This window comes from Mercenaria mercenaria, chromosome 16, assembly GCF_021730395.1.
Source record: "Mercenaria mercenaria strain notata chromosome 16, MADL_Memer_1, whole genome shotgun sequence".
Taxonomy (NCBI): Eukaryota; Metazoa; Mollusca; class Bivalvia; order Venerida; family Veneridae; genus Mercenaria; species Mercenaria mercenaria.
In genome coordinates, this window is record NC_069376.1 from 54,430,680 (window position 1) to 54,448,237 (window position 17,558).

Genomic DNA, 17,558 nt, shown 5'->3' on the forward strand with positions numbered 1-17,558 from the left:
GGTAGTTTCCAGCCTTAGATGCGAATTGGCCAAGGTCAAAATCTTAAAATAAGGTAGCAGGGTACACCTAGATGCGAAAATTTTGAGCACGGACGGTCTTACATGTAGCGAGTCGCAATATTGCACTTCCCTTATGGACAGAATTAGGGTGACCTATTTTTAAATTGCTTGCATGTTTTGTGTTTTTAATCAATGGCAAGATCAGGATTCTCATACAAGAATAAAGAAAGTTATCAAAACGAAATGTTTACACCATCCATGAAAAATAGCATGCCAAAATCATCAATTTTGCACTTTTTGAACAGCCTGCAATGATCCCGCTGCAAGAACAATGCCAAATTTTATTGCATTTCTCAATTCAATAGTCCTTACTGAACGTCAGGACATAAACGGAATGGGGGCCATCCAGCTCGTTTTTTCACAAAATAGCGAAAAAGTTCCGGAATATCAATCAACAAGCACAGAACCCTTCCGTGATATGAATTTTTCAGCGAAAAGGTGTCTCATTGATCATACAAAGCTACCAGCAGTTAGTTTTCCAACTGACATCAGAATTGTACATGTATTGGCTGTATAAATTTTCTAAAGAATTAATAATCATTATCTCTCCCTTAATTTACAGACATCCAAAATCACGAAGTTCTATTTATAACAAATATTGACGGGGGCCAAAATTCGAAGTGTACCCTGCTACCTAAAGGTATGTGTCAAAACTGAAGGTCCTGTTTTCATTCAAAATGATATTCTATGCGGATTTTGTACTTTGGTGCTGTGAAATGGACATTTAAAAAACTTCTTACCAGTATTCAGCTGACCTGAACGGAATTAGTGTCCTGAAGTTGGTCAGATGCGAAACTAAGAATGTTGATTCCTGGCTCTATGTGCAAATGTCAAAACAACAGAGGCCTAATCCAAGAAGGAGTACTGAAAAAGGTAATCGGTTGACAGATACTTTTGTTATGCAGAATAGGTACAGGAGAGGCCTGTGTTCAAGGCACTGTGCATTGTTGGACTCCTGCTTTTCCCCTAACTTTTTGCCACAAGGCCAAATATGGCAATATTTTGGAAAATTTGTCCATATTTTCGCGAACCCATGTTTCCCTATTAGCTACATATGGACTACAGAGTCTTATAAATGGCAAATATTTCTATTGGATTGTAAGAAAGCATACAAATACATGATAACTGTATGATTTATTTCTTTCAAATGACGTTGTTTAGTTGATTTCTGCTAAATCGAAGGAAGACGGTCTCCTGCCGGCGTGCGAAAAGTCGCAAAACTGGCATCTGCTACCTTAGTGAGAGTACAGTCTTGTTTTGGTTGCCATGTTGTGTACATAAATGTTATAGCAATATTATAGTCTTTAAACAGAAACAGAATATATAAAATAAGATCACATTTAAAAGCTTTCATGGACATGCAATTATATCAGATATACTTATATCAAATATTGTCTTGTCTTTAACACTGACATTGCTACAATTCAAGTACTAATCCCCAATGGTAACGTGATTCCCACCGAAAAGCGAACACGGGTCCATTTTATGATAACTTCATAATGCTTGCACATCATCTGACGAGTAAATATTGTATTTGGTTCATCTTAACTATGAAGTTAGTATACTGCAACATAGCTCAGTCGGGTAAAATGCAGATAATAATTGGGCATAAGCAAATCGTTTTGTGAGTTCGAATCCTCATGAGGAATTTTTTTTCTCAGATTTTTTTTGTTTTTCCTATCCGTTTACATTTTTGTTCCCATATTTTCGTTTCCTTCTTTGATGGTTTCTATTTGCATATTTGTTTTTATATAACACAATTTTATGGTCATTATTCGATTGAGTGCATGCATTTAATTAATATCGCCTTTGATATGATGCTAAAACTTTCTCATCTGCCATTTCATAAAGGAATCTATTTTTTTATGCAAAAATGAAATAAAAATTAAATGTCGATGCTGAGTTTCGAACCCACACGGCAAAAGATTTGTTTAACATGGACAGTATGCCTTACCTCTGAGCTACTTTGCAATTGGTACTGAACCAAGAAATATTTAGATTTTAACATGTTAGAAAAATGCTGAATTCCCTATGTTTCATTTTAATATATTTATAGTCATGTTTGTAAATATCAAGTTATTGTTGGGGCATAGTATTTTCCTGAATACCGATGGTTAAAAATAAATAGCCTATTTATTAACGGTTAATGCGAAAGCGATAATGTTACACACTGATAGCCACACGAAAACTTCATGCAGATATAGACTTGCCATAGTATGCTTATCAGCGACCACTACTACAGGAAATATAAAGTGGTAGTATGGGACTGGGAATTCATGGCATGTTCTTTTCAAATTTAGAAAGTACTTCTAATTTATAAGTCGAGACTTTAGGTTATGTATTTGCAGCTGTAGTTGTAAAATTTATATGTTAGGCTATAGTTTATTTTCGTCTCATCACATCTATACAGTTACATATTATTAACCCTTATACCTTGCTAAATTTCTGTGATGAACTTTTCTATCTTTCAATTTGGACAGTACCATTAACTGTTAAAAAGCGTGCTTTCCAAAAAAGATACTGTCTGAATGGCGAACAGAGCAGACCGTGATGTGCAGGCTGATCTTGGCCTGCACTGGTCGCAAAGACAGAATCACTTGCCGCCAGCAGGCTAAGGGTTAAAAGTACACTGCCACCCACTTTGGATTATATGGGGCAGTAGTAAAAGAGAAAAAAATAATAAATTCTTGTCAGCTTCTACCAGAGTTCTCATCTTTAAGCACAATCTAACACTTCAGGTGTATACATTTCATTTATATATAATCAAGAAGGACTAATATAATTATTCCAAAGAGAAACAATATATTTACTTTGGATATAAACAATTTAAATAGTATAAAACATTGAAATACCATTAAATATTAAATTACAGCGAAAATGAGTAGCGATGCGACGAGGCTGAACAATTTATATGTTAGTCCGTGGATCGGTGGCTTGTAACATTTTGAAATCTTACATGAATAAATTACGCGGTGTATGTATATCGTCTTACTTTTCGAAAATCACAAACATGATGAAGTTCCTAGAACTGAAAATAAAACTGTAATTAGAAAGTTAAGCATGAATGTTCTTCAGAAGTATAAACAAATGTGTAGACGTTAGTGCGGGAAATTGAACTTAATATAATATATGTATATCGATATGGAAATATCACTCCCGTTACAAAACTTAATAACATTGTTCTGCAATTGCTTCTGTGTTGTGACCAAACTATTTAGTCATACGACATTTTAAGTAATAGCCAGCGTGTTAACCCTTTGTTTTCGCTTTCAATAAAGGTCGATTGTAGTTTGGAGTACTATTTACTATCTATAAAACTTCATACCTCTAGCCTCGTGTCAAAATTATGTATTTTCTCTTTCCTTTAGTGATACTCGAAAATTCTTAATTACAGTATTAGAACACAGCACGTTCTTATTGATACAAAGTGTAACCTGCTAAAATGCAATTTATTACAGATATATTGTTACGTATTTTGCAATTGTTCGTCATACATGTATTGGATTGTTGTCTTCATTGGCTTATTAGCCTACTGGATTTAATAAATTTTCAAACTATTTTTGAAAGTTGATTGAAATGACAAGATCGGAAATGGAGACAGAGAGAATTACGTCGTTTGTGACCAGCCCGTTAGTTTCATTGGTAATGATCGTATTTACATACTGGTAATAATTTTGTCAATATAATTCTTTACGAATTGCAAAACCTTGGAAATTATTTTAATAAAGGTTGTTATACATAGCTTTGTACTAATGGTTCGTCTGTTATTACATAATCAAGACTTTTGTAATGTTCAATATTTTTTTTTCTGTTAATCATTAAACCGGGCGGACGGATCACGCTCCCATCAGTTTTCACTTATCATTCAGCAGCTATGGTCAGTAAAAGCGAACTTACATCAAATGGAACAATGACATGCGTGACGATTTTAGGCGAAATCTAATTTCTATGTTACCTACACTCACTAGGTAACTAGTAATGTTTATTCAACAGTAAATCTGAAATGAATAGATATATAGACAATTTTACAAATGTTATAAAAATGTTGCACTGCCATTGTTTTGCAAAAATAATATTGTATATGATAAATCTAAAATTAAACATGTAGAAGATATACAAAAGAGATTATTGTTCTAATGCTAAGAATAAATATGTTAACACTGTGAATAAATTCAATTTGTCAAAATGACGACATTATAGTTGAAATTTTACTAGTAAATTTGTTCATAAACGTATTGTCAAAATAAAAGGCAATACAAAGTTTAGAAAAATGAAAAAAGTTTAACGCTTTCGCCATATTAAACATAAAGATTTCTGGAAACATTTTTCAAAGAAGACTATGTCTGGTAATAGTGACATTAGTATCGTGATTGTTTACGAGTATTTTTCAAAACTGAGTGATGATTTCCCAAAAGTTTCTAACGATGATACTGAACATTTTTGTAGCAGCTCTCATTTTGACAGCGCATATTGTACTTTTGAGGAATAAGATCACCCAGTTACCGAAAAAGAAATCAAAATGTTATGCAGAATGTGAAGAAAAAAATAAGTCTTTTGCTGGCGATCAACAAGATCGCATACTTCACTGAAGCTTCTGATTTATTGTTGTCACCTCTAGTTGGTATTTTATTGGTACATGTATTTTAAATAAAGGATTTTCTCGACCAGTGGATGAACGGTGTTAGTGGGCCATTATTCAAGAAAAATGACACTAGTGATGGTCAGAACTACAGAGAAATTACACTAGTTAACTGTTTCTCAAAATTCTTTGCTGATGTTCTGAATAAAATGATATAAGATTGGGTTGAATGTAATAACATTGTTAGAGATGCTCAATATGGCTTTCAATAAGGTCATTCGAACATAAATGTAATATTTGTGTTAAATGCAATTTAAGATGAAAATAGAAGATTAGCATGTGCATTTTATGCTTTTAAAAAGGCACTGCATAGCGTCTATCGTAAAGGCATCTTCTTTAAGTGTTTTTTTTTATTCTTGGTATTCGAAGCAGTAAGGATAATGCCTGATATATATTGGAGGGGCTTTAAATATTTTTAGATTATTTTCAATGCTCGAAGTTTATACTTATTTATTTTAGCTCAATTGTGATGAAAGGTTCAAGCTTATTTGAACCATTCTCGGGCCCGGTTCCAGGGCCCGGCCGAGGGGGCCCGTGCCCCCCAGTTGGCCGAGAAGTGACTTATACTAATCAAAGATGCACCCTACTATTTTGGCAAGGAATAATTTTTTTCTCAAAATTTAGGCCCAGAAATGTACCAGAGGCCACCATTTCATACCTGTATTTCTACATTTTCCAGGGGGAGAGCCCCCTGACCCCCCAATCAAGAGGGAAGTATCGTACCCCTCCAATACTTCATAATTTAGACATAAAATACACCAGAGGCCACCATTTTATGCTTGTATTTAAAAAATTTCCCGGAGGAATCCCCCTGAACCCTAAACCCCTACCTAACATGGGCAAAGGCACCCCCTCCAATACCTTGCACCTCGGCGGTGTTCAAGACTGTTGCCCCCCGGTCAACAATTTCTGGATCCGGTTCTGATTCTCGAGTCCGCTTCCTGGAATACCAGTACTTGTGTCATATGAGAAGGCGTGGTCGTGACCCCAGTGAATTAACCACTAGACCACAGCTCCCCTGCTCGATTGGATTGAAACAAGATGAATTGATGTCCACTTATTTCATTTATTATTTTAGAAAATCCTTGACAATGCTAATTGATAAATAAAATTTCGTTCATACTTTTGCTATTTGCAGACGACATGATGATTCTTAGTAAAATCCCTTCGGCTAGCAGAAGAATCCGGACCTTTTAACCCTTTACAGTGACTCTTGTTCCTTTTTCAGATGTATTTAGTCAATTCTCATGTGCATGTTTGTTTGAAAATCTAGATGTTAATATACGTAGTCTCACTTCTCATGTCTTTGTACATATTTTGTCGTGTTTATATGTTATATTTTCAATGTAGTAAATTACGGTATCATGTGACAAGGAATGTTTATATGTTTACGCTATTTAATACGGAATCTTGATGTTTTCATTAGTAAGTCATTGAATAAAAAAAGTAAAAGCATTAAAGTGATTCATTGCGTTCTATGCAGAATTTAATTTTAATGACACTCATATATTTTCAGTAAAATATGTAGAAACTCATACAAAAGTTTGTTGAGAAGGAATGTTGCTGTTCTTTATAAGCTACAAATGACCTTTATTTTGAATTACCCAAAAGAAAAGTGTATATTGTTGAAACACAACAAATATTGATTTCTGTTTCAAAATATCTAAACTTTTGATGTTCACCTGAAGGCTTGCCTCTGAATATAAGAAATGAAAATAAGCACAGTATTTGAACTTTTAAATAGCGTCCTAATTTCTTACCTTAATAGATCATAATGACCTAATGGATAGTATAAGAATTATATAAATATTTCTAAATACATTTAAAAGTTGAGAACATAAATATTGTTATATTTTGTTGATCTTAAAGACCAGTAAATCTAGGAGGGTTCTATTATTATGTAATATTATTACAGTCATTTTACAGAGATTAAAATGAGAGTTTAGAAGTTTTTACGTCCATCTGTACTTGGCATTTTATTTCGTGACCAGACTGAAGAGCACATATTTAAATTCAGAAGACCAAATAACTTTGAGTTTTTCGCCGAAACATATTGTACTTATTTTTCAACAGTATTTCAGTTAGTTATGTAACGGCGGGCAGTTAACCTAACCAGTGTTCTTGGATTCTGTACCGGTACAAACCTGTTCTCCCCAAGTAACTGAATCAGAGGTGGAGAACAAATGATTTCAGATACAATGTCTTTTATCCAATCGTCACGGACAACATACGGCCCGCCAGGGGATCGAACCCGCGACTCCACGATCCGTAGATCTGCGCTCTCCCTATTGAGCTATTTTATTTTATTTTATTTATTTTGCTGGGTTTAACCGCGCACCGACACAATTATAGGTCATATGGCGACTTTCCAGCTTTAATGGTGGAGGAAGACCCCAGGTGCCCCTCCGTACATTATTTCATCACGAGCGGGCACTTGGATAGAACCACCGACCGTTCGTAAGCCAGCCGGATGGCTTTCTCACCTGAAGAATTCAAAGCCCCGAGTAAGGCTCGACCCCACATCGATGTGGGGCAAGTAATTTGAAGTAAGCGATCTTAACCACTCGGCCACGGAGCCCCTCCCCACCTCTCCCCCTGAGCTAAGCTTCCACGTGACTGGATCTCTGTAGACTGCACGACGTGACAGGCTCTGTAGGCTGCCCAAGTTACTGGATCTCTGCAGGCAGCTCGACGTTCCTGGTATTAAGGTTTAGGAGTATATCATTTGATAAACAATCAACATCTTTACCAACAATTTACCTGACCATTACATGTTCTGCTGTACAGTTCTGTACAATGGATACTTGAAATATTCTCAAAAAGATGTTCCCCTCTATATATGAAACCATTTGTAAAGAAATAAAAGTAAACAATTGCTGAAAAGTATGTTTCATCTAGTTACGTGAAATTTGAGCACTGGGACATTATTGCAAATGCATCAAAATGAAGATACGTAACAGTTCTTTGAAAATGGTGAGTCTTTAAAGGCGCTGAACTGTCAGAAAGTTTGGTCACTTTATGTAGTCTTTTCCCGGAACATCAGTAAACTGACAGTAATATACATGTTTTATATGCTGTTCAATTCTTTCTGTTGCTTGATTTTTTTTTCTTCTCAAAATGTAAGGCTTAGCCTTAAGATCGCCTCTCGGCCCGTCAGTCTTCAAATATGTTCTCTGGTTGGACTACAACATTTAAGTTTTGGGAAAAATTAAGACTTAAATTATTTAAAAATAACACACACACACACACACACACACACACACACACACACACACATACTCATATTGCCTACCATGTGGACACTGCAGTTTTAACCTTCACTTTGGACACTTTACTTTCTAATGGTATTATTCAAACAGAATTGATAATTTTCTTATTCTATCTTATTAATGAGGTTACTCATTCGATGATTTACTGAAAATAGCCAATATAAATGAAGAAGGGGTAACCCACAATATGGACACCAATTAGTCGTTGTGGACACCAGCCTTATATGGTAGGTGTCCACATGGTCATATGGCTTCACATGTGCGAGTGTGCATACTGTTTGATACAGGTAAATGGTAAGGACTAAGGGATCATTCAACACAATAGTATTTAAGGTCTAGATCCACTACTATATAAGTGTCCCCCACAATCCAATGAACAACGCCCATCTTATCTGCTGCTTATCAGCGATTATGTAACAGTAGCTGATTAAAGGGCAATTAGCTCAGCAGGGTCCCAACTAGACCATGAAGATGTGTGCAGTGGAGTTGAAAGAAATTAATTTTCCTTCAATGTGGAATACCGGTAATAATAATAATTACTATTATTTTGATATTATATAGATAACAATAATAATATAACATTACAAATAAAATAATAAAAGATATAGTAATAGTATTACAAATAATAATGATAATAAAACACAGTTATAGTGAAAACTCAATGATTTCTTTGTGTTGACAAACAATATTTTCCAATATCATAATTATTATGAAATTCATATTGATGAAGGTGATCCTTATATTTATTTAGAATATTTACAAAAAGAATGGAAAAATGGTTTTCTCGTATTTATCACCATTATTTGAATATAATATACTGGATAAAATCAAATTATTGTGTTCCATCTATACTGAATTTTCAACTTCAGTAAGTTGCCAAAAGTGTACTTTTTCATGCTTTATTTTGTAACACTGAAATGCACATTCGGTTTCAATCTTAGACAAATGTTATATACAGTATTCTGCAAGCATTAAACAAAACTTTTAGATGAGTGAAAGTCACATTTTTTCTGCAATATCACACGTCTCCATACAGAATTTGAAAAAAATAAAAGCCTGCTTTTTTCCTAAAATAAAGTTTCTTATTATTTAATTATTGTGTTTGACCAACAGATATTTTTCTTTACATAAAAATGCCAACAAACAGGTATAACTTTAGAAGTTATCAATATTTATGTTTCCCCTTCTCACTAATTGATACATTTGTAAGGTAGACTGACCTCCAATAAACAATGATCCTTGTTTATTGGAACTATACTGTGATAATCATTAGCCCCAAACTGTGCTGGTGAAGGTAGAAATCCCTTGGCCCACCGCCAAGATCTAGGCATTTAATTAAAAATTTCTATCACTGTTAAGATGAAAACAAACACAGTGCTAAGGATGAATAGATGTATTCGGACCGCGAACACGTATTTATCGTAAATAAATGTAAATGAATGATAATGGACTAATACTTAAACAAAAGTTCTGTACAAATTCTGCAAGAATGAATTGTTCGAGAGGTATAACTTAGAAGAATATATAAATCTTTAGCTTTCATTAAGAACGACAACCTCAATTGAAGAACTACAATACTTTTATTTCAGTCAATTTATTATTTTTTTCATGAACGAACCCGTGATAGTAATTTGTCGATATTTCATGACCTCTTAACATGAACATCCAGCAAAAACAATACTGTACATGAACGAGTGTCTGGGGACTTTATGTAAAAAAAAACGCACACATAAACATTTTTACATTTTGAAAATATATGTCTGTTAGATTTCATTGCAAGTTTAACGGCTGTTTCTTTTTCTGTTAACTTTTTTTTTTCAGACTGACTTCATTTTTTCTTTAATCTTTGTATTTCATGATGGTCACGGAATTTGATGTTCTTCCAATCACGAGAAAGCAACAGGCTCTCATTTTTCCTTGCTCGTCCGCATTCCTCCTTGTTAGGAACTCTTAAGCAGCGGGTATTTTTGGCGAATGACCTTCGCATGGCCGCTAACTGCTTCTCTGTCCAAGGAACGACCTTGATCTTTTTGCCTGTTTGTACTGGAAATTCTAATATATACAAGAAAAATGTTTCAGTTACTTCGTAAAAAACACATAAAATCATATTACAAAGAATCATGAAGGACAAAAAGAAAAAAAAAGAATAAAGAAAAAATAAATAAACAAAGCTTTGAAATTAAAATGAATTCAATTGATCATATTCAACAAAGGGTTCTAATTGCATACAAGTGGTAAAGAAGAAATATAAAGTTGTTAAGCCTTTACATTAATGTCTAAATTAGATCTATTTGAATGGAAACTATTATTGACTGCAAAGAAAATCATGCAGTGATTGTGTTAACACAATACCTGCTTTGCGTTTGGAAGCCGATGATACACCACTGTTGTTGTTCTCATGACCAATCGAACTACAGACCTTCCTTTGACATTCACACGCTCTGCATTCTACAGGAGACTGAACTGGCTCATTGTCGTAGTTTTCATTACAAGTCAAATCTGAATGTGCATTAGACCAAAACAACGTGAAATACCCAGTAATGATTGAAAAAAGAAACATGTCTTTTTTTTTTAATTGTCCTACAAATGTTATTTAAAAGAAATTACTTCTGGAACAGTGAAGATTGAAATGGAAGTTCTTTTAGGCGAAAGATATATTGATAGAGTTGAACGTTCACTGACTTGGTGTCCACAGTGCGGCTTAATGAAAACAGTGAGAGGAATTATTCACATTTTTATCATGTTATTTATGATATTTTATTGTTTGATATTGTTCAAATTATATTTATTTTACACATCTGTTGAAATTTATGTTTGTTTTCTCTAAACATTACACTGATGCGCTATTTGACAGTAACTATACTTTTAATGGAAATTGCAACTATACATTTACTTATAATTGTAACTGTCGTATCTGTAAATATGTTAGGTCGTACTTATGTAATATCAAGAATCTGAATAAACATGTTAATGTTTTATTAACCCCCGACTGCATTTAGTGTGGAGAATCTTAATTACATAATGACTACAAGTTCAACTGCTTAGATTATTCCTGTTTTCATAATAAAAACATGTTAGAAATAACATGTGTAACCAGTTACACATCAGTTAGATTCCGATTGTTAAAAAAAATCGATATTAACATTATATAATCTACAATTACATTTTAAATTTGGTGTCCACAAGGCTGATAGAATGATTAAATGAGCTGTAACTTGGTGTCCACAGTGCAGATTGATAATAGTTGAACGCTCACTGACTTGGTGTCCACAGTGCGACTTAATGAAAACAGTGAGGAGTAAATGTTCTCTATTTTTATCATGTGTTTTATCAATCTGATGTTTTATTGTTTGATATTGTTCAAATTACAATTTTACAGTTCTGTTGACATTTATGTTTGTTTTCTCTTTCTGCAATGTATGTTAGTCATTCGTTTAAACTGTCTCTAAACAGTACATTGATACGCTGTTTGACAATAACTATACTTTTAATGGGAATTACACAATGCATTTACTAAAAATTGTAACAGTCGTGTTTGTGAATACGTCAGGCTGTACTTACGTAATATGAAGAATCTGAATAAACATGTAAATGTTTAATTTAAACCCCCGACTGTATTTAGTGTGGAGAGTCTTAATTACACAATGACTACAAGATCAACTGCTTAGATTATTAATGTTTTCATATTCAAAACATGTCCGAAGTAACACGCGTAATAAATCACACGTCATTTAAATTCCATTTGGTAAAAAATAATCGATATTATCATTAAATTATCTACAATCACATATGTAATTTGGTGTCCACAAGGCAGATAGAATGATTTTGTGAGTTGTAACTTGGTGTCCACAATGCAGATTGATTGAGTTGAACGCTCACTGACTTGGTGTCCACAGTGTGACAAGAAAACACTGATTAGTAATGTTCAATTTTTTTATCATGTATTTTATTTATGATATGTAATTGCTTGATATTGTTCAGATTAGAATTTAACATATCTGTTGAAATTTATGGTTTTTTTTCGCTTCTGGCATTTACTGTTAGTAACTCGGTTAAACAGTCTCCTAACCATATATTTAATAATTGCTTTACAGTGACTATACTTTTGATGGGAATTACACAAAATGCATTTACTGACAATTTGTAACTGTCGTATTTGTAAATATGTCATGTTGCATTTACGTAATAATTATTAATTATGAAGAATCTGAATAAACATGTTAATGTTTAATTTAAATCCCCTACTAACATGTCAGAAGTAACACGCGTAATAAATAACACATCATTTAAATTTCATTTGTTAAAACTAATATTTATCAACATTAAATCATCTATAATTACATGTGTTTATATGTTATTTGGTGTCCACAAGGCAGATATAATGATTTAGTGAGCAGTATCTTGGTGTCCACAATGCAGACTGATAGATTTGAACGCTCACTGACTTGGTGTCCACAGTGCGACAATAAAAACAGTGAGGAGTAAATCCACAATTTTTATCATGTATGTTATTTATGTTGTTTTATTGTTAAATACTATTCAAATTAGATATATTTTACATATCTATTGATATGAATGTTTTTCTCTTTCTGAAATAACCGTTAGTTATTCGTTTAAACTGTCTTTTAGCCAGATATTGAATCGCTTTTTGATGGAGAATCTTAATTATATAAAGAGCGCAAAATCAACTGATTAGATAATTCCTGTTTTCATATTCATAACATGTGTAATAAATTACAGCAACAACTAACCTAGTCGCAAACAGTACAAGATGAGGAACCCCATTCACACCAATGACTGTTATTCTTGAATTTCTCTGTTGTTTTTTGTCTGCATGATTTACTAGCCGTCCTAACGATGGTTGATACAGTTTTGGTTCCTCTGAGGCATCAATGCTACCAAAAATATGATAATAACAAAAATTAAAACGTACTGAACAGACAAATGTGTCAAACTAGTGCGATAAAGTCTTCGGTTAATTAATTTATCTTAGATATACATTTATGAGACCAAATATAATCATGCAGATTTCAAACGGATGTTTTTAATTTTGAAAATGCATTTTTATTCACACGAGTAATTTCATGGATTATACAAATAAAAGAAAGCATTAACATTAGTTTTCTTGAAGGAATCCGATTCACAAATGATTTTTGTAAATGTTACACAGTACTGCCTTGCCTTTCATTACCTTATTCTAAAACAGACACAGATCCGCCTTTGCGTTTGATATCCAATTTTGTAGCTTGAATTTAAAGGCTTGTATTATTTAAAGGTTGAAATATTTTACATACCAGTACTTGACACCATTAAAGTCAAAGAAATATGTGTAGTTTGTATCTCTGTCCTTCACGTCGTCAGCTTTGGATAAAACGCCATGGTATTCCGCAAAGAATTTTCCATTTCTGATCTTTTTTTTTTGGCAAAAACACCTCGACCTGAGACATAAAAAGTGAACATAGTGTATTTCATATCCTTTCCGCAGCCTTAACGTACTAAAACGTATTAGCGTCTGATGGCCCTTTCACGCTTCCGTAGAAACAACATTTATTACACGAAACTTATTTTGAAAATATTTCTGAAATGTCTAGGTCTGCAGCTCTCAAATACGGTTATATCTTACATCTGAGGCATATACTGACACTCTCGGACAACATCAAAAATGATATTTTGAGCGATTTGATGAAGTCCCAAAATTATCAATGTACCCTTGGTCCGTTACGGACCCCTGTGGGATTTCTGTTTATCCAGAGCTCAAATATTTTTTCATAGATTAAAAGCTGACATGCTGTACTAAAGCCCAGGTAATTTCAATTCGTAATAAAGTGCTGAAAATTGGCTCCCCAATAGCAAAAAAAAAACCAAAAAAAAAAAAAACAAAAAACGCGCATACATTTAGACGGGGTGACCCCTGCGCGTGACCCCTGACTATCTACAAATCTAAATGCGGCTTTCGTTTTCAAGTTTAGCATTTCTATTTTCATTTTATTTACTTCCGGAAATAGCTGAAGGTCGAGTGACGTCATTTTCTGTGTTGTCAAAAACATACATATGCCTGGCGAGATTGCATAAATATGTGCTGGCCGTCCTAAGGATATACGTTAAAAATAAATTGTTTTACTTAGGCAGATAGTGAAGAAATACTCCTATTCCTGAATTTATAGCGGCTGAAAGATGTAATCAATGATTCTTATATTATATCAAACTATAAAATGTTTTCAGAGTAGATTTTTTGTTGCAACATCTTTTAATTTGTAGATATTGTTATACATATTAAATGATGCATTTGATTTACTGACGAGAGACCGATAAAATGGTCATTAAACACAGCAGCTATCTAATTATCTCTGACAGATGCTTGCTGCCGTCTAGTTTATCTGTAGCAGTAGAATGGTTACTGCTAAACAGTAGTGTCACCTTTCACAAAAACAAAAATGTAGATTTGCACTGCATTCATTATCAAATAAATGTCATATAAAAAGGCATCTTAAAGACCATTTTGCTTGTAAATTATAAAGGATGTTCAGAAAGAAAAATAGAATAAACTAAAACGTGTTTTTAGATTGAATTCTATGTTAATGAAATTCTAGCCTTAGCTTATCAGCAGTTACATGTGATTTATTGCTTTTTATTGATTACATGCTGATAAACTGGCTATCACCTCAATTACCATGAAGGCTGCAAGTAGTATCTACTCTCTGGGTCTGAGACAATCGAAATAAGGCATACTAAATCTTCGATCTAGCTCGTGCAGCATGAAAGAAAGTGATGTTACAGAAAAAAAGATGTTTTCGAAGATATCAATGTTTTACTATTTACTACTGTATCAAGTAAACTACTATAATGAAAGAGCTATTTAAAAAGGTTTTCATTAACTAGTTTACCTATAAAATCGTTGATATATTTTTCGCATATATCTTCAGGATCATGTTGTCCTAAAACGAACCGCAGAGCTTCCTCCACCGGTTTTATCCTTTTCTCTGTTCGCTGAACCTTTGACATCAACAAATAACTCGTAATACATCTTAAGACATTCGTCTTGCGTTTAATAATAAAGAATTAATAATTTGTAACTGAATGCACGATTTATCTATTTATCCCTATTCAAAACATATTTCTTATAAAATAATGAACTCATTTACCACCACTTCTGGAGTTGGCAGTCTCGTGTTTTATGTCATACAAGCAATGTACAAAACAAGATTTGAATGCGTGTTAGGCGTACATAACGTCTGTAGAATCGAATGTTTAAAGCCCAGTTCCGTTCCTTGACACTGCGACATACCTTCACTCCCAAAATTATGGTTGTTCAAATAGTTATATTACTTTCAACTGTGTATACTCTTAATATTTTCTTCAATACTTGAATGCAAAATTACAAATTCATTTTACATTTGCTTGCTAAAGATGCATCATACTTATTGTAAAAATACCTGTTTTAGAAATTGGAATTCTTTTCCATTTATTAACATGACCGCAACATCGGGAAGAAGGGCCACACCGCTGACGACTTGTCCATCAAAAGTAACTGGTTTGAAACATCTGAGGAATGCCTGAAAATTATATCGCATGAACAAGATAAGGAACACATTCCTCATGCATTTTTTGTCATTCTTATTTTTTTCTCTTCTTTAATTTACTAGTTTTTACTCTCCTCGTCTTTTTTACCAATTTTTCCAATAATACTTACATTTATAATTAAAAAAAAAAGAATACTGCAGATTAATTACGAATGTACTTCCTTTTCAGTATTAGAAAGAAATAACCTGTTACTGGTGTATTTGTTGTAGATGTATTGTATTTATTGGAAAATAAAAATATATTACAAAAAAAAGAGAGAAAAATATCTAAATTGATGTTACATTAAAATACAACAACCACTGTTCTGCATTCGACAAATTGATGATTTATTTTCATCAAGATACCCTTACAGGTAAAATCTGACCTCTAAGCCGTGACCTTATAGAAAAAATTGTATTTCTGCATGAAATGTATTTTATTGAAAAAATGTTAGATCAACAATTATAAGGAGAAAACTGCAATGTTAAATCTGGGGAATGATCATGTGTTATCAGTAAAGAATATAGGATCTTTCGATGCTTTTCTTCAGGGGTCGTAGCTCATGGGTCAAATTCTCACTATATGTGGAATATGTACTTTTTAAAATAAAATCATATCAGCAGAATGTAAATACATCAATAAAAGAGGAATGTGTTTTTTTTTCCCCGATCAGGGTAATTTCATCTAGTGCCACTAACTTTGAAATGTTTATTATCATGATTGAAACAAAGTACCACTTGCTATTAATTCATAATCAATTACAAAAATAAAAAAGTATCACAAAATGGGGAAAATGTTCCCAGTGGGGATTCGAACCTATGACCCTTTCGAATATTGATTCACTACCTCCGTCAAGCTAGCTTACGTAGGCTTAATTTTCTGAGAATTAAGATGAAAACAAAATCGTGTGGTAAATAAATTTAAATAAAAAGGATCCTTTATCATGAAATTACTTACTCACGAATAATACCAACAGTCATTACAAACCATTATTTTGATAAGCATTTTTGTTGAAAATGGTATGCTAGTATTCTTAAAGTTAACCTTATTTCGCACTGTTTCATTAATTTAGGCAAACTTTCATAAATTTTGTGTATAAATATTACTTCCTCAAACTTTTATAGACATATTTTAAAGCGACGGTATATGGGGCCGTCTTATCAATATCGTAACTTTACGAGAAAATTGCGAAGTCTATTATATATAAAACTTAATATAACTTTTTTTTCCAGTGCGTCTACAGTAATAAGGATCTAATCAGACAGAAATCTGACTGCGGCGTTAAAAAATTAAGGACCAGTCTTTTGAGACTGTTAAAAATGTTGCTTTCTACATTAGAAAAATAACCATGGGACTGCGCAATTTCTAATTTCTATTCCTGAAAATTGTTATTTTTTTCCAGCTAAATATTGCAAAGATTGCAATGCTCGATCTGGCATTTTATGTAAGTTAATGTTTATGACAATACGATTTTGCACCTATTTTGTTTTTTTAAAAAAAAAGATAAAATAGGCATTCAATAGTCAGTTTTGCTTAATGCAGGTAATGTGGATTGCGCAATGGTAACTTTATAAAAAAAATCAATCATCTGTTAATAGCAGGCAGTGTGTCATCAAGAAAATGGTAATTAAAGCGCGCGCCTGTTATACTCACAACTTGGTACTAGTATAGTAAAACAAATTTAACACTAGACCTGTATATTGTTGAAAACTGAGCAAAAATGTACCTGCTTCTCAGAATTAAACTCTATTTGAAAATGCGTCGGAATCGTGTCTTTAACTATTATATCACAGCGTCAGCACTGAAGAATAAATCATTACATATTGATTCATTGACCGGTAAAGAAAAAACGCACATCAAATAACATCAAAACTTGAAAACATTGTTTTGCCATATAACTATTTGCCATGCTTTAATTAATGATACTTAACTCGATAATATGGATAGAAATAATAATGTTCAACTACACGTGTAAAATAAATTATCTTCATTCGATATGTAGAATTCTAATATTATTAATATGAATAGAA

At 33.0% G+C, this 17,558-nt stretch overlaps 1 protein-coding gene across 2 annotated transcripts; it reads right to left on the bottom strand.

Moving 5' to 3' along the window:
* Positions 1-9,133: 9,133 nt before the first annotated feature.
* On the bottom strand, positions 9,134-15,103 carry LOC123547766 (histone-lysine N-methyltransferase set-1-like). 2 transcript variants are annotated; one of them, XR_008367525.1, is made up of 5 exons: positions 14,853-15,103; positions 13,263-13,406; positions 12,720-12,863; positions 10,321-10,467; positions 9,134-10,020 (listed from the first exon to the last, which is right to left on the bottom strand). XR_008367525.1 is itself a non-coding variant. In XM_053525744.1 (3 exons), exons 1-3 carry the CDS (start codon positions 14,879-14,881, stop codon positions 12,653-12,655), a joined length of 384 nt encoding a protein of 127 aa, XP_053381719.1. In that variant the 5' UTR covers positions 14,882-15,103; the 3' UTR covers positions 12,628-12,652. The 2 variants fall into 2 exon arrangements, 1 of the variants encoding a protein (XP_053381719.1); XM_053525744.1 differs by lacking the exons at positions 9,134-10,020; positions 10,321-10,467 and having other exon boundaries at positions 12,628-12,863.
* Between the last annotated feature and the right edge of the window lie 2,455 nt (positions 15,104-17,558).